Source organism: Vombatus ursinus, unplaced genomic scaffold, assembly GCF_900497805.2.
Source record: "Vombatus ursinus unplaced genomic scaffold, bare-nosed wombat genome assembly UNPS02014786.1, whole genome shotgun sequence".
In the NCBI taxonomy this organism is placed as follows: domain Eukaryota; kingdom Metazoa; phylum Chordata; class Mammalia; order Diprotodontia; family Vombatidae; genus Vombatus; species Vombatus ursinus.
Window position 1 is genome coordinate 33285201 of NW_020954564.1, and position 24922 is coordinate 33310122.

Sequence of the window (24922 nt, forward strand, 5' to 3'; positions counted from 1 at the left end):
GGGGATCGGTTAGTTGATGTGGGTTCATTGAGAGATGAGGGCTCAGCGAAGAATGACGCGAGCTTAGCTACGGAATGGGGGAGAACGCATTGTGGAAGACAGGGGCTTGGTAAGATGGGGGAGGGAGCTCCATGAAGAGATGAGGGGGTGCTTAATGAGAAGATGGGGGTTAAATTCCCCAGGAAAACCAAGTACCACCCAGCTCTGCCTAGCCTGTGGCAGCCCCAGGGAGTAGCGGGAGGTGCCATTTCTAGAAGCTACCTGGGGCTGGTGAAGCAGTGCCATGGACTCCAGCACTGTCACCCCCCCACCCTCCTCCCCACCTCCCACCCTCCCTCCGCAGAGTGGTTCTTGCGCAAGCGCCAGCTCAACCCAGCACAGGGGAGGCTGCGGGCTTCGAGGTGAGCGCAGCCCGCCGCGCTCCGACACCCCTTCAGCCCCAGTCCCAGCCTTCTCTCCCAGGACTAGCCCCAGAGCCAGCTCCTTTGGCCCGGGGGTTGCCTTTCCTCTCCTGTCAGGCCGTGCCAGGCAGTCGGGGGACCCCAGGGAGGCAGACGGTGCTCTGAGGTCGAGTATGGCAGTACCCCTGGCCTAGGTAAGCAGTATGGGGGTCCAGGGCGCCTCATAAAGGCATGGAGGTGCCCAGGTCCAAGCCCTGGGACCAATAGCGGGAGGAGGGGACCCGATCTAACCCGACCCGACTCTGCCCAGGGGAAAAAAAAACCCGAGGTGCTAGACTGGGATTCCTTATGTCCTGGTGGGATGCCTCAGACTGGGGCAATGCACCACTTCTGTGCCTCAGTTTCCCCGTTAGAGGAAAGGGTCGGGCAGTCTGATGCGCAGCTGGAATATACCATAAGAATATAAATACACTTCCCTCAAAAGGGAGAAGGGTGGGAAGCCCGGAAGAGACACTCCTTGGAGCATTTTGTAGGGGGATGGGTAGTGGGCAGGGGGAGGGAGCAGAAACCTGAAGCGGGACAGGATCTCTCTCCAGGAGGGCCTCACCTTGGAGAGAGCCCTGAACAAGGGCTGGAGGCAAGGAAAGAGTGGAGGACCAAAACATGAAGAGAGACCACATCTCTATTTCTATCCATCCTCTACTCCCTTTACTGCCCCCTCCCCTTGTTGCTTCTCTCCCTCTCCCATCCTAAAGCTGACTCACAGGTTGTCTGCAGTAGTCAACATCCTTGTCTCTCTCCACCTCCTAATCCTCTACTCCCCCCTCCATCAGTAGCTGATTCAACCTGTAGCCACCATCCCCTTACTAAACCCCCTCCATAGTTCCCCTCTTCCTCTCTTACCCCCCATCTTAGATTGCTGATTCACCTGTAGCCATCAGCCCTTCCCCCTCAAACATTCCCCCCCTTTCCTTTCTCCCTTCTTACTCCACCCCCATCCCACTGCAGCCAGCTTTCCCCCTCCCTCCTCCATCTCTGGCCAGTCTTGAGACTGTTTCCATGGCAACTCTCAACCTAAGCTTTCCACTGGCTGGTCCTCCCCCTCCCCCAGTCCAGCGGTAGAGACCCAGAATAGGGGGAGGAGGTGGGGCCAGAGAGACAGAAGAGGAGGCTCCAAGGTCACCTTCCTCCTCCTCCTCTTCCTAAGGAAAGAGCATGGAATTTAGAGGAAAGAGTTATAGGGCCAAAATATGAGAAGGCAGTAGGTCCTGCTTATAGAAAGATGGTGTTATTAAGGAAGGCCCAACCACACCTCCATTTCCAGTTATTAGTTCCCAGATCCTGCAGCTGTTCCCCCCTACTCATCGTCTCTCCCTCCCCATCCCCCTTAATAAATGAAGGCTTGGAATAAAGCCCTGTTTCCAGCCTAGGAGTCCCACGTCTTCCCCAACTCTTAACCCAAAGCCCACTTCACACATTACCCTCTATGCAGCCCCTTTGTTCCCCTCCAGAAGGGCACTCTCTCCCCCTTAGATCCCTATCTCCATCTATCCTTCCTAGGCTCTGCACTGCCACCTAAGGTCTGACAGTGAGGCCCATCTTTCTGCCCATAAAATAGCCCCCCTCTTGGCCAGCTCTTCATACTCCCTGAAATTTTGAAATTGAATTAAGCAGATCTAGATTCTAATTCTAGTTTAGCCATTCCAAGCTGCGTGACCTTGGGAAAGGCTTCAAGCATGCCCTAGGGCTGAGAAAGCTGGCTTTGTTCTTCTGCCTGGCCTGGGAAGACAGAGCAGGAAAAATGGGGAGAATAACCTGAAGGCAGATTGCAGCTTCTTCTCAGAGTAAGAACTTCCTAACCTTCACACCTGTCCAACAACAAAACAACAACTTGTGTGTGTGTGTGTGTGTGTGTGTGTATACGCTTTAGAAATAATGACGACGAGAGAGAGAGAGAGAGAGAGAGAGAGAGAGAGAGAAACTTCCCTGTCCCCAGAGGTATTCCAGCAAGAGCTGGTTGATCCACTTATTAGGAATGTTGTAGGGAGTATCATAGATTTAGTGCTGGAAGGGGACCTTGGAGTTCATCTAGTCTAACCCCTCCCCCTCATTTTACAAATGAAGAAATTGATACCCTGAAAAGTTAATCACTTACCCAAGATCATGTACAGTATGTAGATTTTTAACTCAGGTCTTCTGACTCCAAGCCCAAGATCTGGAATGAAGAGAGGATTCCTATGCCGTCCCTGGTTGGACTAGATGATTTCTGAAATTTCCCTCCAGTTCTGGGATACTTTCATTCCAAGTCACTAAATCTCCCTGAGCCTCAGTTTCCTCCTCTGTGAAATGAAGCTGTTGGATTAGATGGATGATCTCTAAGGCCCTGCTTAACTCAAACATCCTCAGTTCTAAGGTCCTTTCCAACTGACATTCATAAACTGTGATTCTTGAATTCTTAGATTCTGTAATCATAATTCACTTAACATTCAAGGAGTACCTTTTGCTCCAGAAGGCTTTGGGATCCAAATGCAAATAACTATGGAAAGGAAAAGGGTTGGGGGATGGGGTCGTACCTTAATCTATTCTTAGGCAAAATCTTGATGAGGTGAGAGTGGGGTTGATGACAAATCTAATTCAATAAACATTTGTTAAGCACCTATTATTTTCTGAACACTAGGCTTAGGGATAGAGACTGAAACACTGATTTTGTTGTATGGAGAACTCTCTCCTCTACCAATCCAGATTTACCTCTATGCAACCTAAAGTCTTAATGAGTTGCCTAGGTCATTGAGAGATAGATTAAGTGACTTGCCCAGGGTCAGACCGACAATACAAGTTGTGGGGTAGAGGAGACTTGAACTGGTCTTCCTGAGTCCAGAATTGGTTGTGTATACCCTCTGCCTCTTGGCTTCCATTGGGGATAAAAAAAAATGAAAAACAATATGAGCATGACCCCCCCCCCCCCCGAAGCTTACAGCCTGCTAGAGGAGACATAAATAAGTGCAACAACACAGAATGTGATGGGAAAAGAGACGCAGACAAAGCATTATCAGTTCAGCTTCTTGCACATAGGCCATTCAGTGGAGCCCTTGGGATTCAGGGACCCAGAGGATTGTGAGGAGGAAATCTAGTCAGAAGGCAAGAGGGTGATGAAGAACCTTGTTTGAGTTGTGTGGGAGGACAAGAGGGAAGAAGCCAGGATGACTGGAGTGCAGAAAGGACCCTCTGAGATGTATATGGAAAGGAGAAAAGGGCCTTCAAAGTGTCTTGACCATCTGTTGTAAACTGATTTCCCCCTATAACAATTAGAATATCAAGGGGCAGCTAGGTGGCGAAGTCAATAGAGCTCTCCTTGGAGTCAGGAGGACCTGCCAAATCCAGCCTCAGACACTTAACACTTACTAACTGTGTGACCTTGGGCAAGTCACTTAGCCCCCATCGCTTCACCAAAAAAACAAACAAACAAAAACAATTAGAGTATCACATAACTTAGAGCAAGAAACACCTTTTAAGCATAGAGTATAGAATGTCAGGGCTGGAAGATCCCTTCCGTATAGATTTCCTGGTTTTACAGATAAGCAAACTGAGCCCCACAGAGGTGAAAAGATTTGCCCAACTTCAAATAGCTTATGAGAGACAAGTGGAATTCAAACTCAAGCCTTCCAACTTTCTACTGCATCAGAGCAGAACAGGGGAAGAATAGTTAGAGAAGGATTATGGAGGAAGTGGGACTTGAACCAGCCTTCATACCCCATTTGGTATAAGTTAGGGATAAGGCCTGGCCCGAGGGACTGAGGGCTTTTGGGAGCTCTGACCTTAAGCCATACTGTTTCCTCCCACTCTCAGACAGAAACATGATGCCTGCTCGAGAAAGGCCGTGTGCCTGCGGCCATGGCCCCCATGAGGACCATGGCAAGTGGAATGGGGTTCGTTCCTACCTGCACCTCTTCTATGAGGACTGTGGAGGTGCAGCCCACCCTGAGGAGGTGGAGGACCCCACTCCAAATAACCAGGATACCTGTGACTGGTCCTCCTCCTTCTGGAAGGTAAGCCTTCTCCACCCCATCCTCCAAATTGTTGGCCTTCTTGCCTTAGCTCAGAGTTTGAATAGTTAGGATTTTAGGAACTCAGAGGAGGGAGAGGTCACTGCCGATTAGGGTGATCAATAAAGGTTTCTAAAATGAAGTAATATTTGAGGCACACCTTGATGGATAGGGGGAAAATACAAAGAGGGGTTTCAGGATGAACTAAGGCTCCTAGGTAAGAATGAATGTTGGGAGGGGAAACTATGGGAAAAAGACTGGCTTTCCTGGAATAGGTCTTGACTCTGATGCCAGCTCTCCATACACTATGCCAGGCTGCCTCTCCATCTATCACCTCAAGCTCACTAAATTGGCAAAATTGATACAATTAAATGCTCTGGGGCTATGGGCAAACAGGTGTGCTATTACATTGTTGGTGGAGCTGTGAATTAGTGAATCTTTTTGGAAAGCAAACTGGTGATATATTCATAAGAGCAACAAGAATGATCATACTCTGACTCAAAGATCCTACTATCCATAAGGCAGTTATACTCTAATAGTCCAGTGGATCTCATCAGTGTGGGTACTCTATCCAGTCATTTGGACTGCAGCTTATCCACATTTTCTCAGCCCACACAAAACTTGTCCATGTTTTTCTGTAAATCATCCATACAGAATCTATCCAATATGCTACAAGTCTTCTCTGGTTCAATTAATATTTCATGGATACCAGCAGTATTCAGGTTATCTATATGTTATCTCTTAGTCTTGGTACATGAACTGTCCATCTCCTTTTCTAGTGATTCATGTCCTTGGTGACACCTATTACAATATCATATAACAGAGTCATTGTTGGTAATATACTACCCACCATGGGTCTTTCCATTGCCCTTTGGGTCAGCCTTTTATGGCTGTGAATTTTCTGAGCTTGTATTCCATGATTCACCTGGCCAAGATATACACAGCACTGGATTATTTCTACAATCTATCCATCAAATAGAATATCATAATCTGAGTGATATTCATTTTTCATCCACTTGGTTTTTCCTATATGACCGCATAGTTCATATGGATATTGTTAAAAGGAATAAAATACCCATCTATGCAATATTCACAGCAACTTTATTTGTAATAGCCACCCTATACCACCCCATCCCCACCCCCCAAAGCTGGAAACAAGGTAGTATTACCTAAAGGAATTTCACACCATTGGATCTGATTGATTGAAGTCAGAGGCCCTGGGTTCAAGTCCCAGATCAAGTCTACTACTTAAGTAATCTTAGGAAGTCACTTATCCTCATTAGGGCTCAGTTTCCTCATGTGTAAAATGGCTGGGAGGTGGAAAGACAGTTGGACTACCTGATCATCCTTTCTGAATCTTATAAAAACCACTTATAAACTCAAACCAGCCCATCTTTACTGACTGCCCTGGGCATGGGTGTTGGCCAGTTGCCCACCCCCAGCCCTCTCCCCATCACCTGTCTTCCTCTTCCCAGGGAGTTGTGTCCTTGTCGCTCCTCTTGCTGCTCCTGGGAGCTGCTGCCCTGACCACGGGCTATGCTGTGCCGCCTAAGTTGGAGGGCATCGGAGCAGGAGAGTTTCTGGTTCTGGACCAGCGAGCAGCTCAGTACAACAAGGCTCTAGGCACTTGCCGCCTAGCAGGAAGTGCTCTCTGTGCTGTTGCTGCCATCCTGCTGAGTACTTGCATGCTCTTGGTCCTGTTGACCCGACTCAAGCCAGAACCCAAGGCAGAGCCTGTGGACAGGGAGGATGAAGAAGCGCAGCAGCGAGCACCCATCTTATGCCAGAGGCCCCAGAGCTGGTGGGGATCTGGGCTTCCCCTCCACTGCCATGAGTATCCCCTGTGGTCCCTCATGGGGTCATACTATCTAGCCCAAGGGAAAGTCCTGAGTCTAGCTCAGGAGGAGCCCACTAGTGGGAGGAGGCACCACTGATTCAGAATTTGTGGGTCCCTGCCGTTTTTGGCCCACTCTTCTAGTCTATATCCCTTTTCCCCTTACTATCTCCCTTTCCTTCCCAATCCCAGTGGGACACTTGACCCACGGCTACTCACCCAGCCCCAGCCAAGAAGCTACACCAAAAAGTGGAATGTCCAAGGTTGGGGGTCCCTGCTGTTCCTTCCCCCAGCCCTATTGGGGAATGGCCAACAGGGCAGGGTTCCCCAAAAGAACAACTTAACCCCCTTTTTTTCTAGCCTGGAACCTGGATCTCATGAACTCACTCTGCCACTGAAGAACTGTGTGATCTTGGGTAAGTCTTTTCTCTCTGGGGTTGTTTTCTCTTCCATTCAAGAGCTAAAAACTCGCTAGGGTTCTTTCTAGATCTGATTGTCTATGGTTCTGTAGTCTAACATCATGTGCATCTTCCAGCTCTAAAAATCTACATTCCATGTTCTAATATTTTATTTTCTAAGATTCCTTCCAGCTCTGGCATTTTATGGTCTGTTTTAAAGTTCTAAATTCTAAAATCACTTCCAGCTCCAACATTCTAATGTTCTGTGTTCTAAGATCCCTTCCAGCTCTGCCATTTTGTGACTATGACACTCAGAGTCTTTGTCTCTTCATAGAGAGAAACGTGTGGGTGGGCAAAGTAATTGGGAAGGGGATGAGATAGGGCCCCTATGCATGTATCTCTTCCCAAGACTGCTGAACTTCCCTCCTTCCCCTCCCCCCCCAAAAAATGTTCCCTGCCTCCTGTAACAGGCCATCATGTAATCTGTGAGAGAGGCAAAGCTAGCATAATTATCTCCATTTTACAGAGGAGGAAACCGAGGACCAGGCTGAGGAAGAGACTTTCCTATCTCAAAGAGAGTCGGTGGCAGAAGTGGAAAATAGACCCAGGTCACCCGATTCCCACTCCAGTGCTATTTCCAATGAACTAGCCCCCAGGGGTGGGGAGCTGGGCTTTCTGGATGGAGACATGAGTGTATCCCTGGAAGAAATTGATGTCTCCATGCTCTGCCCACCCAAGCCAGTTTCTCAAGTATCCCCATCCTGGGTCCAACAGCAAGAGGTATCCTTTCTCCCATCACCACCAGGGGGCAACCTCTGCCCAGGACTGGCATAGGGAGAGAGTTGGAGTTCATCCTGCTTATCTGAAAAGCCACCTGGCTACCAGGGTCTCAGCTCCACTGGGGTATGGGGTCACTGGTCTAACCCCACTTTTGCCTGACCCCACAACCCTCTCTGTTCCCTTCTTCCCCTGTCTTCTCCCTCAATAAAAAGCCAGGATGGATCTTAAGAACTTCTTCTCAAAAAAAAAAAAGTAAAGAACTTCTCTCCTACCCAGATACTGATGGCATGAAGGGCAGGTAGGTGCCTTAGGGGAGGCACCAAAGAGGGAGGTAACCTCATGCTATGGGCAGCCTGGATGATGGGTACTTTGGGGAACATCTTGGGATGTGGTCCCCATGGAGAAAGAAAACCTAGGGGTATAGGTACTTTGGAGGATAATCACTTTGAGATGGACATTGTGGAAGGCAGACATCTTAAAGTATGGGCACCATAAAAGTATATAACCTTGAGATGGGTAGTTACCTTCAAGTATGGGCATCACTGTGGGAGGCTGCCACAACTGAGAATGGGCACTCTGGGTGATGGGCACATTGGTGTGTATCTACCATGAAAGGTGGGTATCTTGGGGTATCGGTACTATAGAAGGTAGGCACATTGGATTTGGATACCATGGTGGGGGAATACTTGGGTATATAGTCCCATGGAGATTAGACACTGTAGAGGACAGATGTCTTTTGGTATGGGCATGGGGAGGATAGGCATATCCTAGGGCCCTGGGTGGTGAGTGGTACCTCAGGGCACCATGACTAATTAAGGAGGGGTCTGGAAAGTCTTATCACCTCCCTCCTCCCTCTCCACCCAGGAAAACCTAGCTCAGCATCGCCATCCCCCTCCCCTCATCCCGGGATAGAGACAGATGTTCAGAAAGATAAAAGAGACAATAAGGCCTCCAGGTTTAAGAAGAGCTCCCAGCCTCCTGCATCACTAATTTTGCATTGTAATTAGTTAGTGAATCGATCTACAAGCATTTCTTAGGAGCCTGCTATGTGCCAAGCACTTCTAAGAGCTGGAACTACAAAGACTGAAAAGAACTTACATACTATGGCTCCCTGTAAAGAGTGACTCTAATTAGGGATGGCTGAGGGAATCCTAGTGAGGTGACAGAGTTACCCGACCTGTTCTGAATTCTCTTGCCCAGATCCTCAGGAACATTCAGCAATTCAGATACTATCAGTCAACTGTGGAGAAGGGCAGAGGACAACTGACTGCACGGGAAGAGCACCCCCAAGAGTGAGTTAGGGGAGTTGTCCCTCTGGTAGCCTGGCCTGCAAACCCTCAGGAGGGCTCCAGGGATGCGCCAGCCCTCACATCCCCCAGAAACACTTAGGCTGCCAGGCAGGCAGTTGTGGTAGGTAAGGGCAGGAAGTGGATGTAGTTTCCTTGGAGTTTATCCTGGCCAGTTCAACTCTTTTTCTTGGTGTAAAGACTTCTCTTTGTGGGTCAAGGCTATCTGCTCCCCTCTCGGAATGAGGCATTACACTAGGAAACCACATTTCCTTTTCTTAAACTCCACCCACCCCCAACCTGTGTCCTCCCACTTCCTAGCACTGCCCCCACCCCCAATCTGGAGCCAGTCTAATCAGGCCTTCCTCCCCTGATCCCCAGGCCACCGTACCCCAACCCCCACCCCTGTGCAGTGAGTCAAAGTTCCTCCCCAGAGACCCAAGGACAGGCTGTTCCCAAGACTAAGCAGGACAGTAGGCACGGATCAACAGCCTGCCCTCTTCCTTTCCAGAAGAGGAAAGGACAGCTCCAGGGCCCTGACTGCCATGATGGGCCCTGGCTCAGCATCCCAACTAGATGTAGGCATCTAGCCTCAGGTCCCTATATAATCAAGAGAGTCAACCAGAAGGGATGCAAAGAGAGATGAAAAGAGAGGGAGGGACAAGCAAAGAGAGAGACAGATACAAAGTGAGATCCAGAGAAAAAGAAAACTTCATCCACGATGAGTCTTGGCTGCCCTGGATGTTCAGGAGAAATACCCTCCACCCATTCACCCCAAACCAAGAAGGCTGGATCTTTCCTGGGGCTGAGGGTGGGGGGTGAAGAGCAAAAGTGGCCCCACCCTTCCCCTGTCCTTTCTTACTCCAGCAAGCTCTGGGAGAGATCTCCTACACAGGCCTGGTTCTCCTTCCCAGCCTTGGTTATCTCAAGGAGGCCTATACAGTCTAGAATGACTCTGATTTATGTCTGGAATTCCAAGACCCTGATCTCTAACCTGCTTTGCTAAGCCCAACCCCACAGTTCAGCCTGAGGATAGTGATCACAGGATTCCCAGGCCTCAGGCTTCCCAGAGAATCCCTGCATTTCCATAGTCTGACTATCTCCTGGGCTATAGAGGGGAACCATAGATCAACTTCTCCCCACACCCTTCCCCCTCTGGCCCCAGGCTCTCACTACTGATGGAATCATCACATAGCTAATTGAATGGCAAGAACCCTGGATATATAAAACCTGGGTTCGAGTCCCCATCTCTCAACACTGTGCAACTGTCCTTGGGCCAAATCTGTCCTTTCCTTTTTCTTAAGCCTCTCAGTTTCCTCATGATATTGCTTGCCATCTCTGTCTACCCATATCACAGAAGTGACCATAGATTCTCAAAGCTCTTATCAACTTAAAATGGGCCTGCTTGGTCCTCTGAGGGGGAGCCCAGCTAAGAACAGGAGGGTTCCTCATCAGAAGCTGAGCTACCAGAGAATAGATGTGCTCAGTCACAAGGTCCTGGTCTCCTGAGAAGGAGAGGGGCTGCTATCTGTGTTGGTGGAGAGTTCCCAGAGCAGTGAGTTCACTGATCTTTTGAAGGTGATACAGATCATTCTGGACTACTGAGAAACAACAAGCCCCTTGGAAGAATGTTCTTTACCACACCCTCAAACCCCAGGATAAGCCAACCATCCATTGACATAGGAGTGGAATCTGTATGTGTGTATGTATGGGTAGGTATGCATCGTGTGTGTGTGTGTGTGTGTGTGTGTGTGTGTGTGTGTGTGTGTACATGTAGACTGGCACTGTGATTTGAGGGTCAGCCTAAAAGCCAGGGAGACTTGGGTTCAAGTTCTGTTTTTGACAATATTTTGTAACAAGTGACCTTGGACAAGTCTCTTAACTTTTCATTATACCAGGAAATTCTCTAAGATGATAAGTTACAAAACAGTCATTGTTTTTCATTGGTAGAAGGTGTTTCCATAGTGGGAATACCCTATGCCAATGAAATCACAGATCTGGACAATGCCCCTTCCCCTCCAAATGAAAAGGCAGTACTCGGAGCATTTGGGTTACATGTTACATGTGGGTTACATGTATATATACACAATGGCAGGCACACACAGAGTTTTGTTTCAATTCAACAAACACTTATTAAACACCTACTAGTAGTCCACCTACTAGGAGGCAGCTAGGTGACTAAGTAGATAGAATGCTGGGCCTGGAGTCAGGAAGATCTGGGTTCAAATCCAGCCTCAGGCACTTGCTGGTTGTACGTACCTGGGCCAGTTACTTAAATCCTGTTTGCCTCTGTTTCCTCATCTGTAAAATGAGCTGGAGAAAGGAAATAGCAAACCACTCCAGTATCTTAGCTAAGTAAACCCCAAACGGGGTCACAGGCTAAGGGTGATAAGGGCAAAGGATCAATCCAGACAGTGCCCTAAGGGAAAATTGATAGGGGGCAAGACTAATTTTAGCAGAGTGGATCAGAGAAGGCTTCATAGAGGAGAAAGCAGCAGAGCTGAAGAGATGAGACTTTAAAGGACAAAGGTCACAGCAAGCAGAGATAAAGAGGAAGTTCTGAACCCGAACTCTCTCTGGCAAAGATGAAGGCTTCTCTGTGCACAGGTGAGCCCACAAACCCTTGGGTACTTACAAATGTGCCACTACCAGCTTCACGCCTGCCTTGTAAGCACCCTTCAAGAGGGTTTGCCCAGATAAGTAAAATCAATCGAATAGTTTAAAAAGCAAAATTATAGTGGTCTTAGCAAGTCCCTTCCCCTCTCTAGGCCTCAGTTTGCCTCAGTTGGAAAATGGTGGCAATAATCCCTGCCCTGCCTGAAGGCTGAGAACTAGACTAAATGATCTGAGGTTCCTTCCAACTTTAGCATCAAGGATCCTGTGAAAATTAATTTGTGTTTTGAGGATTTCATGGAGGACCATTGAAACAACTGAAGAAAATCCCAGGACTCAAGGAAGCTTGTTGATTGGTCAATAGATTAATAGACAAGGGCCACATTATCTCCAATCTCTAGAGGGTGAGATGGGCATCTGGTTTCAACCCATCTCTAATCTTTCCATTTCTATCTCCTCTCTCTCTCTCTGTCTCTCTCTGTCTCTCTTTTTCTCTCTTTATGTCTCTGTCTCTCTGTCTCTCTCTCTCTGTGTCTCTGTCTCTCTTTCTCTCTTTGTGTCTCTGTCTCTTTCTGTCTCTCTCTCTCTCTCTCTTTATCTCTCTCTCCTTGTGACAAATAAATTGCAGGACAGCTCAGTGGAATGAGAGGTATAATCTGAATTCATGAGATGGCTTTCTCTGGGAGAGGGTGACGAGTCCAGAGATGCTTATAGGTACATATACATACACATACATGTATATATGGATAGGTACCCATAGACAGAGGTAGATAAGGCACATAAATATACAGTCAAGCATCTGTTCATACAACTAGACGAACACAAATAGACGCGTCCATAAACATATATTCAGACATACACATACTTGTGGAAACATACACATACTTGTAAACAAATAATCACACCCATAATGTATCTGTGTGTGCACAAGTTCCCCTTTGGAATATCTATTCTGTTGTTAACATATTCAGGATTTATCCAATACCTCATTTGTCACAATCATCCACCTTTCAGTGCTTAGGGAAACCTGGGTCTTCCTGGAAAACAGTGAATGCCTGGTCACCCTCTCCAGTTAAGATTGTTCCTTCACTCATGCCTTCCACACTCCAGTGAGGAAGAGAAGTTGTCATACTCCTTGCTCCTCACTGCAACTTACCCACACTCCTACTGCTGCCATCATTTTGCAGCATTTGCTAATTTGAAGCATATTCTACCCATCCACATCACCCCGTGGCACATTTATAGGCTGTATGCAACATGGGGTCCTGCAGTAGCACAAGCATTGACTCATGTTTTTCTTAGGCCTCCAGGAAGGGAGGCTTTATTATTATTGTTTATTATTTATTATTATTGCTACCTTACTAATTGTTCAGCAAGGAAGTATAATATTTGTTTTGTCCACCAGGTAGTGCTAAACCCAAGCCACCCACCAGCCAAGTTATTTATCAGTTCTCCCATTCACCACCTCCGGCCTCCTAGCAAGCCAAGTGACTCAAAAGGCTGAGGAGTTAAAACTTATGTTGCCAGGATGTTGACTTTTATACTAAAGGATGGTGTAGTATGATTCAGAATTATTCAAACGTGAGGAAAAAATCTATAACCTACCGCACTTCTGGAATTTCCCTTCTCAATCAACCATCCCCACAAAATCATATCATATACTCAATTCAGTGATATATTCTGGTACCATGAAAAGAGCCCTGGCTCCAGAGTCAGGGGACCTGGGTTCAAATCCCACTCTTATACTATCTGTATAACCTTGGGCAAGTCTTTTTACCTGCCTGTGCCTCAATTTCCTCATCAGTAAAATGAGGGGGTTGAACTAGATATCCTCTGAGGTCTCCTTCCTGCTCTAGATTCCAAGCACCATTGATACAACCATGGAATATACTCAGTTCACTGACCACAAGGCTTACTAGACATAGCAAAAATTCAAGGAAAATTGTTCAGGGTCCCCACATGGAGAGCCTTTGCCCAACAGTCTCCAAGAAACTTCTCTCTACCATTCCCTGGACCCCCATTTTTCTTTCTAGCATGCTGGAGGAACATTTACAAAACGCTTAGCTCCTCTACAATTCACATGAAATTCAAGGAAAGGGGCTGCCTCCCTGGGACCCCAACTGTGAGTTGGGCCTATAAACCAGGGGAAACAGGTGCTGGAATTTCCCCTCTCCTGAATAGTGAAAGTGAAGAGAGAGTCAAGCAAGGAACTGGCCTCTGCATTCCAGGCTGACTAACAAATGCCATTTTCCAAAGGTTGATAGCTCTTCGCTGCTGGTTTGGTCTCTCCTCCACAATCCTCCTCTTTGGTCAGCTCTGATTGATTTCTCTCTGGTCTGTCTCGATCACAGTAGGTCTCCCTGCTCCCTGCAAATCAGGCAGGAAATCCCTCTCTGGTGTATAGCAACAACACAGTCCTCAGCTGCCCAGACCCAAGTGGCTCCCAGGAAATCATTGGCCTCTAGGGGAAAGGGCAAGAGGGCAAAAGGCAGACCTCTATACCCGGGAACAAAATCTCACCAACGCCCCTCATCCTATCTTTGGACCTCTTTGTGTTCCACAGTGAGAAAACACAGTCCCTTCCCGGCTCCCTGGGAGGGGAAAACTGACTTCTTGAGAAACTTAACTGCAAGTGAGAGGAAGGAAAGTCAATTTTAAATAAGATAATAGCACTTTATAAGTATTTCATTTTTGTCCTCACCACAACCCTGGGAGATAGGAGCTATTGTTATCCCCATTTTACAGATGGGGAAAATGAGACAGAAGTCATAGAATGTGCTTAAGATGACACAACTAGGGAGCGTCTGAGCTTGGATTTGGACTCAGGTTTTCTTGACTCTAGGTCCAATGCTGTATCTGCTGCACCACCCAGCTGCACATAGTAGGCAATTAAGTATTTGTTGAAATGAAATTCTGTGTGTGTGTGTGACAGGTCTTCCTGACTCTAGGCCCATTGTTCTATTCATATACCACTTAGCTTGCTATCTTCAAAGAATCATCATCTTCTTCTTCCTCAAGGTGCAGTGGGTAAACAAATAATACAGTTATCCCTTCCACATTGTGGGGGTTAGGGGTGGCACCTGGAAAATGATCTGGAAAATCCAGGTAAAATTTTTTTGGCTCTCCCTTTGTACCAGAGAAGAAGTCTGATTTTTTCTTTTTTCTTTTATGGGGTGTTTATAGTACTTTATTATAAAATTTGGGTTGATATACAATACTATACGTTTATTTTATGCATTTTTTTCTGAATTTCTAAACTTTCTCTGGGTCATCTGAGGCTTCCACAAAACTTCCATTTAGTTTCTTATACCGACCCACAATATATGAAAGTGGGAAAGTCACGATGTGGAAGGGATAACCTAATTCAAATAGCTAACAGGGCAATCAGTACAGGCCGCTGATCAGAGCCCCATTCTGATCTTGTTGCTGTGATCTCCTGGCTTCTAAGTGACTCCCTCTCCTTTCTCAGGGAGTCAGTACCTGTCTCCCAGTGCTAGCCCTGCCCTAGCCTCCTAAATAACTCAACTTCTTTAATCTCTTGACCTACCTCTTCAGTCCATTTAACCAACAAGATGGTCCTGCAGCATCAACCATAACCTTTGATTCCAATTCCCTTTTCTGGTCATAATCTGTTCTAACTTTCCCTCTGTTTCACTTATTCTGTCCTGACCAAGACTGCTAGTTACTCTATTCCTTCCTGTTCTTTTTTAAAATTAAATTTTATTGGGGGCAGCTAGGTGGTGCGGTGGATGGAGCACTGGCCCTGGAGTCAGGAGGACCTGAGTTCAAATCTGGCCTCAGACGGTTGATACTTAACTAGCCGTGTGACCCTGGGGAAGTCATTTAACCCCATTGCCTAGGGTCCCCCCCCAAAATTAAATTTTTTAAAATTAACAAATCTAGTTTTCTCTCCTTCCCACTTCCCCGTCCCATTGGAAAAGAAAAAACAAAACCAAAAATCCTTGTGACAAATAAGCATATTCAGGCAAAACAGCTTGCGTCATTAGCTATGTCAAAAAAATTTTTTTTAAGTCTCATTCTGTGCCCTGAATCCATCAACTCTCTGTCAGGAGGTGGGTAGCAGGAGTCTTCATCGGTGCTTTAGAATCATGTATCGTCTTCACTGATCAGAGTTCCTACAGTTCTCAATGTTTATTTTCAGTATTATTATCGCATAAACTGTTCTCCTGGTTCTACTCACTTTATCAGTTCATCAGTCTTCAAAATTGTTCACTTTCATATCATCAATGTTATAATAGAACCTTTTCTCCTGACTCTGCTCATTTCACTCTGCATCAGTTCATAGGAGGCTTTCCGTGTCTCTTTGAAATCATTAATTTTTTCATTTCCCATTCATATGCCTCCCTATTTTCCCTCTTCAACATCTGTTCAGACCCCTTTTTCTTCTGTAGTTGGCTAATTCCACAATACACTCAGGCCTGTAGAGCAATTCTTTTAATCTTCCTTGATTAACCCTACTGAGAGAGTCTGTCCTCTAAGAGACTTTCCATTGTCCTTCTTTGTCATCAATGTTCATCTTTATCTTCCTGAAGACTTCCTTCAGCTATCTTATTTCAAATCTTAAAGAAAGGGTAGATCTTCCTTTATCTCTCAGCCATTCTGGAAATTCTTGTTCATTCATTCTCCTAGAAGTGTGGTTGTTTTTGCAGCCTTGTTCTTTCCCCCTGGGATTTCTCCTCCTTATTTATTTATGGTATTAGGGACTCTTTCCTGCTTATTCATATAGTTAATCCTTGGAGAGGCAGCCCTGAAAAATTGACTTGGAATTAGGAGGACTTGGGTTCAAATCCTACCTCAGACATTCACTAACTGTTTGACTGTGGGCAAGTCACTTAATCCTCTGAGCCTCAGTTTCCTCGTCTGTAAAAAGAGGATTTCACAGAGTTGTGCAGAGGATCAGATGAGAGCATATATGTATAATACTTTGCAAACTTGAAGGTGCTATATAAATGTTAGCTATTATTATTGTTTATTTTTCTTTGAGGTTTTCCCCTGAAATGGCTTCTTTTCTTTTCTCTCTTTTCTTTTATTTGTTTCATTTGTCATTGTTTTGAAGTAGTTTAGCCATGACCACTCATTCTCCCATCTTGCTGAAAGTCCACCACTGACTCCATCGCTCTCCCTGTAATGGCCAGTCCTGACCCTCTCTCTGCCGCCTTCCTTTACCTAGTCACCTCTCTCCTCCTCCTTTGTCTCTGAGGAGGAAGTGGCTTTTATCCTTATCAGTCTGTGCCCTGGATACCATCCCCTACTGTCACCTCCAGGAGGAATTTGCCTCATCAGTCATGGGATCATACGTTTAGAGACCACCAGTCCAACTGCCTCATTTAACAAATAAGGAAACTGAGGCCGAGAGGGGTTGAGGGACTTGCCCAGGGTTACACTGTATCTTTAGGAGGAGTTGAAATCTCGTCTTTCTGACTCCGAGGCCAGCTGTCCATTCGCTGTACTGTACAACCTATCACTCTCTTTCTCTCTACTTCATTTTTTTTTCCAATCTAGTATCTCTTTCTCTAGGCTACAAACATGTTCAGGTCTCTGCCATCTTGAAAAAGAAATCTTGGATCCTATGCCTCTCCTGTCTTTCACTCATTGTTCTCAGATCCTCTCTGTCTTCCCCAAAGGAGAAACCAGAGTGTCCTGCTGCTCAGCTGGTCACTTGTGGCCCAGCCCAGCTGCAGCTTCTCCTTGCAGGCATTGTTCTGAAGTGGAATGATAGGGACTGGACTTGTGATTTCAGTAGGATAGGGAATTCCCAGGTGAAGAAACTCCCTCTATTAATGCAAGTAGGCACGTTCTCTGTGATTCATAGCTAGGAAGTTGAGAAGTTTCACCTTGCCTAGAATATTGGGAGGTTAAATGATGGGGTTAGGTCACATAGCCAGTGTATGCCACGAGTAGGTTACGAACCCAGGTCTTCCGGCTTCAAGACCAGCTCTCTATCCACTTACACTCATTGTATCTCAATCATGTTCTGTAGAATGGGTTAGTGGAACTTTCTAGCTCCCCAATTCCCAATGATTGCCTCCTCTTTCCTTCCCTCCGAGGCACCTCAGATAAAGCTCTTCAATCCCTCCCCCATTCTGGTGAGTTTTCCTTCCCACAATTACCTTGGCGCCTAGGTCCCAAGGGCCCTAGGGATTGAATTGCTTGTCAGCAAGAAATAGATCTGATAACCCTTCATCTGGATTTCTTCTCTTTCCCTATCTCTGATAGGGATCTGATGTTATAGTTATCTATGTATATGGGAAAGTCTTGTCACTTCTCCTGAGCCTCAGTTTCTGCATCCATCAAATGGAGTGATAATATTTACCATACCTACCTCATAGGATAGTTGTGAGAAAAGTGCTTTGCAAACCCTACAGAGCTTTATGAGTGGGAATGGGGAAAATATTCATCCACTCTGACTCCTCCACTGCCTCACCACCCACCCCACCAACTCACATCTCCACCCCTTGTAATCATGTTTCCTACCCCACCTCTCTACAGAAAATGTTCCGTCCAAGGCAGTCAGTGCTCTTTTAACCGCTAAATCCTCCATTCTTTTTATCCTTTGACTTCTGTAGCTTTTGACATTGCTCACCACGCCCCTCTTCCAAAAGCTCTTTTCCTCTTGGTTTTTGGGCTTCACCTTAGCCCAGCTCTCTTGGTTTTCCTACCTGTCTGGGTGTTCTTCTCAGCCTCATTTGCAACTCCAGCCCCCTAAACATGGCTTGTGTCTGGGGACCTTTTCCTTTCTTTTTTTTCTCTATACTCCTTCCCTTAGTTACCTCATCCTCTGCCATTGGCTCAATTACCTATTCTAAGATGACTCCCCGATCTATGTATTCAGCCCTAATCTCTCTCCTGGGTACCACTCCCCCACTGCCATCTCCCTCTGGATATCTCAAGAGCATCTCAAACATGACATGTGCAAAATGGAGTTCATCAGCCTTCTCCCTAAACCCAGCCTTCCTTCAAGCCTCTCTATTTCTGTTGAGGGCTCCACTAGTCACCCAACCTCACTTCAGAGGCATCCTTGACTCTCCCTCCTCTCACATCCTGCCTTCCCAAGCATCTTACATGTAAAATCTTGTCAGTTTCGTCCACAACATTTCTTATGTCCATTCCTTCTTTCGACCCTCATGACTCCTACTCTAGTTCAGGCCCATGTCAGGCCTGTACTCTTGGAATAGCCTCCTTGCTTCCTGTCTTTTGACCAATCCATAAACATTTATTAAGTTCCTACTGTGTGCCAGGCACTGTGCTAAATGCTAGGGATAGGAAAAGAGGGAAAAGACAGTCACTGCCCTCAAGGAGCTTATGATCTTTTAGAGGAGACAACATGCAAACAAATGCGTGTGTGTGTATATATATATATATATACATATACATATTTGTATGTGTATTCATACATTTTATTTATATACATATATATATACATACACACACATATATGGATTTTAAGTTCTCATCATTTCTTTGGCAGAACATGAGTGGTGTGTTTCATCCTCAGTCCCGAACCTCAAGTTGCCCAAATAATTTTCCTGAGGTCCTCAGCAGACCCTTATGGCTCAGTTCAGATGTTGCCTTCTCCATAAAGCCTCCCCAGGTCCAGTGGATCAGACCTGTGTCATCTCCCTCTCCTCAAGTTACTATGCATTTATTTCCTGTGTACATGTTATAACCCTTGGTAACAAAAGCTCCTTTAGGAAAGAGACTATATTGTCTTGGTCTTTGGGTCCCCAGTGCTTAGCACAGTGCCTGGCCCACACAGTTACACTAACACCCTTATACACTTGCCCTGATTCTGTCATTGACATTAAGGGGCATGGGATAAGTCAGGTTTGAGCATCTGAGGGCACATCTGGCCTTATGTGAACAGGGATGAGTGTTAGGCTGGTGACCCTGACTTCTACTCCTGATTTTGGTCTCAACACCATTGATGGAGAATGAGCTTTGGAGACAGCTCAGCTTCCTGCCCCAGACCTAAGTAGCCCAGTCCCTGCCAGACCCAGATTTCCCATCTGTGGGGACAAGGGCAGGGGCAGCCCAGACTTGGGACCCCTCAGGTGAGCTTAGTCTCTTGGCTGCAAGAATCCTTGGGTTTTGTAAGCATCACATCCCAAGAAGGCCCCTCTGAGCATGTGGATGACAATAACAGGGACCAAGGCAGGGTCAGCTAGCCCAGGAGAGTAATGGATAGAGTCTGATGCCTTAACACAGAGCCTTGAGCAAGCATCCAAGGACTGAATGAAACCCAGGAATGCACACAACTATATTGTGGGTATATATATATATAACCAGGGCAAGAAGAATTCACATGTACAACAATCAGGTCACCCAGGAACACAAATGTGCAAATATATGTGTGTGTGTACATGTACATGTACATTGAACCCATATGTACATATAGAATCCATCTCTAAGGAAGGTGATACAATGGACTTGGAATCCAAAGTCCTGGGCTCAAGTCCATGCTGTGCCACTTACTAGCCTGTAAGACCATGAGCATGTCACTTTTCTCTGAAACCTAGCTTCCTCATCTGTAAAATGGGCTGATAATCCTTGCAAGTCACAAAATGATCACCCCCCTTCATGTTCAGAGGACAAAACTGAGGCTCAAAGAAATTAATGCAGGGGCATGTTGAAGCCAGTTCTAACCTGGAGAACTGATTGTTAAATTTTTAGTGTGCACATTTATACATTGGTTGGCTGTTGTCCTTTCAAAGAGGACCAAAATGACATCACTCTGCTCGAGTCAAGTGTCAGTGTGCCCGACTGTGGCTGATCAGACCAATGTGAACTTGGAACGTTCTGCCACAGGTCGGGCACAAGTAGTCCGTGTGAACATTTGGGGTGGATGCTCTAAGTTTTGGTATCTTGCATTTCTCTTGAGCTATTTCAATTCTACTTTGCTCATAGAGCCCAGCACCTTTTCTGATGAGGGCACGCCATGCTGAGTGGTCCTGTGCCAGTGTCTCCCATGTCATGTAATCAATTCCAAAGTTCTTAATGAGAGACACTGAGAGTGTCCTTGTATGGCTTCTACTGACCACCATGTGAACACTTGCCCTGTGTGAATTCTCCATAAAATAGTCTTTTCACTGCCTACACCCCACATTTATATATAGGAAATAGGCAAACACTGAAAGTTGGTGCTTGATTTATTGTTTTGTTGATTGTCTAGACTTAAGGAAGTGATGGAGAAAATGTTAATAAAGCAGATTAAACTTTAAAGTATACTATAGGTTTACTTGTTTGGGGGAGAGCCGATTGTTAAATATTTACAAGCACATCCTTGCAAACCCCACCTGTCACAGGATAGTCACTTCCATGTATGGGTAACTGGCACCTTCACCCTTTCAAAGATATGGACACACCAACACATAGTGTTCTTGATATACATCTGAGAGGCAGTGGAGGGCAGGGAAAAAATAATGAACTGAGATTCAAGAGATGGGTTTGAGGATCAGCTCTGCCACTAGGTCACTCTGTGACCTTGGAAAATCCATTCCCCACTCTGGACCTCAGTTTCTTCTTCTGTAAATAAGAAGTTTGAACAAGGTGATCTCTGAGGCCCCTTTCAGCTCTAACATTCTGTGAGCACTGATCTTTCCTGATACTTATTTGGAGGAGGGGAGGTAGGATCCCTGGGCCCCTTTGCTCTTTCTATTCCCCTGAATTCTCAGGGCCAAAGAAAGGTTAACAGCCAGGAAAAGGGAAAAGACTTCCTGGGGGGGATGGAGTTGGTGGGGGGGATACTAACAAGGGCAGCCTCCTGCTAATGGGGGCGTGGGAACAACCCCAGGGAGGGGAGGCCAAGACATTGCATAAGAGCAGCGGATGTCTGAGGAGAGCCAGAAACGGAAAATTCGGCTCCTAGTGCTCCCTCAGGCCTTCGGTTTGGTCTCCATCAGGGAGGGGCCAGAAATACCCCTGAGAAAGGAGGATCTTCTGTGTCTTTCCCACCTGCCACTCCTGAATGCTCTCTGTCCATTCCCAGAACTCATAGGGTGTCACTACCCAAGAGTTCAGTCCCCAGCCTCCAGTGTATAAAGCTTGTCTCACTAACCTGGCTCAGAGCCCCCCAGGTTCCCTTTTCATCTGTGCCTACCGTGGCCTCACTAAGCACAGGACTAGGCACAAAAGGAGGATCCTGAAAAGGAGAAGATGGATGAATTGAGGAGACCCTGAGCTTTCCTTTGACGACCATAGGGTCAGAGCAACGGAAAGGACCTTAAAGATTATCTTGTTCAGCCCCTCCCTCCTAGTTTTACAGAAGAGGAAATTGAGGCCTGGAGAGGTTAAGTGACTTGCTCCAGGTCACATAGATACTAAATAGCGCTGGGCTTCAAATCCAGGTCTTTTGATGCAGCATTTAATGCACCATGTTAGCGTTTTCCTTCTCTGGTGGCTTGTAGAATTTGAGGGTGAAAAGCCAGAAGGGACCTAAGTACCTAGAACACCTTATGTCATAACTGAAGAGAACCTTACAACAAAGAAGGCTTGAGCAAGAATAGCTGACCTTAATTGCTTGCCTTCTCAATGAGAGGGGAGGACAGGAAGGGAGAGAATTTGGAACTCAAAAATTTTAAAAACAAATTGTAATTTTGGGGGGAAATTGGGGAAAAAACAAAATTGGGCAAAATAATTGGGGAAAATGGGGAATTGTAATTGGGGAAAAAATAAAATGTTAAATAAAAAATAAATATGTAGAGAGAAAATACAAAAACAAAAACAGAATAACTGACCTTGTCTTTAGGGTTTGCAAAGGGCTTTACATACACTATCTCCTTTAACACTTAGTAATAACCCAGTGAGGTAGATGCTAATATTATCCTCATTTTACAGAGAAGGAAACTTGGGGGGAGGGGTCAACAGGAGATACATAGCTAGCCCAGGGTCACACAGCTACTGTGAGAGGCAGAATTCAAATCCAGGACTTCCTGACTCCAGATCTAAAGCTTTATTTATTATACTAGGCTCTGCTTTAGGAGCCTTTAAAATATAAAAGGTTAGATCTGGGGATGTTAGAATATTGAATATTAGAGCTGGAAAAGACCTGTGAGATTCATCTAGACCACCCGGGGTTTTAACACCAGTGACATCCAGTGGGCAAAGTACCAGCTTACATTTTGGGATGCCAATATGGGAATTTGTTTTGCTTGATTATGCTTATTTGTTAGAAGGGTTTTGTTTGTGGAGGTTTTCCCCCCTTAGTGAGGGGAGAAAAAAAAATTAACACATGATAATGAAAAAAGTAATTTAATTGGAAAGAATCTGGAATCAAAAGAGGTTCAGGTCCCACCTCTGATGTTTGCTACCTGTGTGACTTCGGGCAATTTATTTAACTTTCCTAAGCCGCTATTTCTTCATGTGTGAAAGGGGGGAGGGATTAGATGGCTTCGGTGGCCCTAGATTTATGATTCTCTGTGGTTCTGGGGAGGGGTGATATACCTAAATGGGGAAAGGAAACTGTCCCCTCTCAGGGCCTCCAAACCTATTCTTCCCTGAGTAACGGTATCCTCTCCCTTCCCACCCCTACTCCCACCCCCATGCCATCCACAAGGTCCCCTGTAACCTAAGACCCAAGTTTATAAGCATTGAAGGTAGATGGCATCAGTGAGGTGAAGCCTAGGGCTCAGTCTCTGAACCAGAGTCTGGGGACAAGGAAAAAGACGGGCTCAGCCAGTCAGACCTTGACCTCAGCAGCACCTGCTAAAACCAACTGGAGAACAGAAAATGACAAAGACCCCCTAAGGAGATGGCTTGGGCTGTGCCTCCAGGAACTTCCTCCGATTACCTCCGGAGGTTGTCAAGGCAATGCACTCCCTTAGGGTGTGGGGGAGGGGAGGTTCACGTGACAGGAGGTGGGCTGGGTGAAGGAAAGGGGGGCTACCCTTGGGAACAAAGTCAGGCTGTGAAGCGAAGAGGCCGGCTCCTTGCGTAAGCCCTTCTGATGCAACCAGCCGGCAGACAATTCCTTTGGCCAGCCTGGAGTCTTTCTGAGAAAGGGAAACCGGGGAGTGGGATCCACCCCCTTCCCTCCGCCCAATCTTCCGAGCTGTGCCAGGTATTGGGGTGGGGGGAGGGGAGAGGAAGGAAGCTGGAAGGGAAGGATCATGGGAACACAGGCTTGAGAGCAGAAGGTACTACCTGCTTTTCCTGGGACTCTCCTTCTGGAGGCAGTGGGGGCTTTGCCCTCTGAGTGCCTGGGAATCCCCTTCTTTTTTCTTCTTTTATCATTTTTTTAAAATTTCTTCAATTAACAAGCATTTATTTTCTCTCCCTCCTAGCACCTCTGAATCAAAAAGAAAAAGAAAATCTTTGTAACAAATATAACAACTGTAACAATTATGGCAAATAAATCCCCCCCACTGGCCACGTCAAAAATATGTGTCTCATAAGTCCATTGCCTTTCTGTGATGGCTGCCCCTTCTTAACTTAGCATGTTGCTGCTGTTGTTCAATCATGTCCTTCGAGACCCCATTTGGGGTTTTCTTGGCAAAACTACTGAACTGGAGTGGTTTGCCATTTCCCCCTCCAGCTCATTTTACAGATGAAGAAACTGAGACAAACAGGGTTAAGTGACTTGTGCAGGGTCACACAGTTAGTAAGTGTCTGAGGCCAGATTTGAACTCAGGTAGATGAGTCTTCCTTACTGCAGGCCCGGTGCTCTACTTCGCCACTTGGCTGTCCTAGTAGGTGCTTAATAAATACTTATTGACTGACTGGCTGTATAACAACTGGCAAATGATCTCTCTAGGCTTTGGTTCCTTGGTCTTTAAAATGGAACTAAGGGTTATTGTGAGGAAAGTACTCTGTAAATTGTAAAGCTTAACACTCTTTTTAGAAAAGGGAATTATCTCTATGTTCCTCTCCCCAGGTTAGACACTGACTGGGGTGGGGGGGTGTAGAAGACATATTGCTGGCCTCCAGGAATTTAAGATTCACAGGTCCATGGGTGTAGAGATGGAAGGGATCTCGGAGGGCACCTCTTTCAAAGTCCTTATTTAACAGAGGCGAAAACTGCAGACTATGGTTAAGTGACTTGCCCAAAGTCACACAGATAGTAAATATCTGAGACAGAATGTGAGCCCAGATTTAACTCCAGAAACAGTGCTCTTTTCACTAAGCTACACCGGGAGCTGGGAAGTTTACATCCACAATCTTCTTCCCACTCCCCCTCCTACATCCCAACACCTACACTGGGAGATGTCTGGTTCTCTCTCCTCACATACTTTCTGGCTGTCTTAAGGCTGTCTGAGTGCCAAGAAGCCAAGTCCCTGAATGAATCAATCCCTGCTAACACCCCCACCTCCCTGCAAGGCTAAAATTCCCCTCTCTTTCCTTCCCTCCTCCCTCCCTGCTTCCTTCCTTCTTTTCCTTCCTTCCTTCCCTCCCTCCTTCCTCCCTCCTTTCTTCCTTTCCTCCCTCCCTCCCTCCTCCCCTCCTTTCTTCCTCCCTCCTTCCCTTCCTTCTTTCCTCCCTTTCACCTTCCCTTCTTCCTTTTCCTTCCTTCCTTCCTTCCTTCCTTCCTTCCTTCCTTCCTTCCTTCCTTCCT

At 46.3% G+C, this 24922-nt stretch overlaps 1 protein-coding gene across 1 annotated transcript; it reads left to right on the forward strand.

The window, feature by feature from the left end:
- The first annotated feature begins 397 nt into the window (after positions 1-397).
- On the forward strand, positions 398-7684 carry LOC114046831 (neurensin-2-like). The gene is made up of 5 exons (XM_027867365.1): positions 398-595; positions 4248-4447; positions 5920-6245; positions 6639-6694; positions 7203-7684. Exons 2-5 carry the CDS (start codon positions 4256-4258, stop codon positions 7508-7510), a joined length of 882 nt encoding a protein of 293 aa, XP_027723166.1. The 5' UTR covers positions 398-595; positions 4248-4255; the 3' UTR covers positions 7511-7684.
- The last annotated feature ends 17238 nt before the right edge of the window (positions 7685-24922 follow it).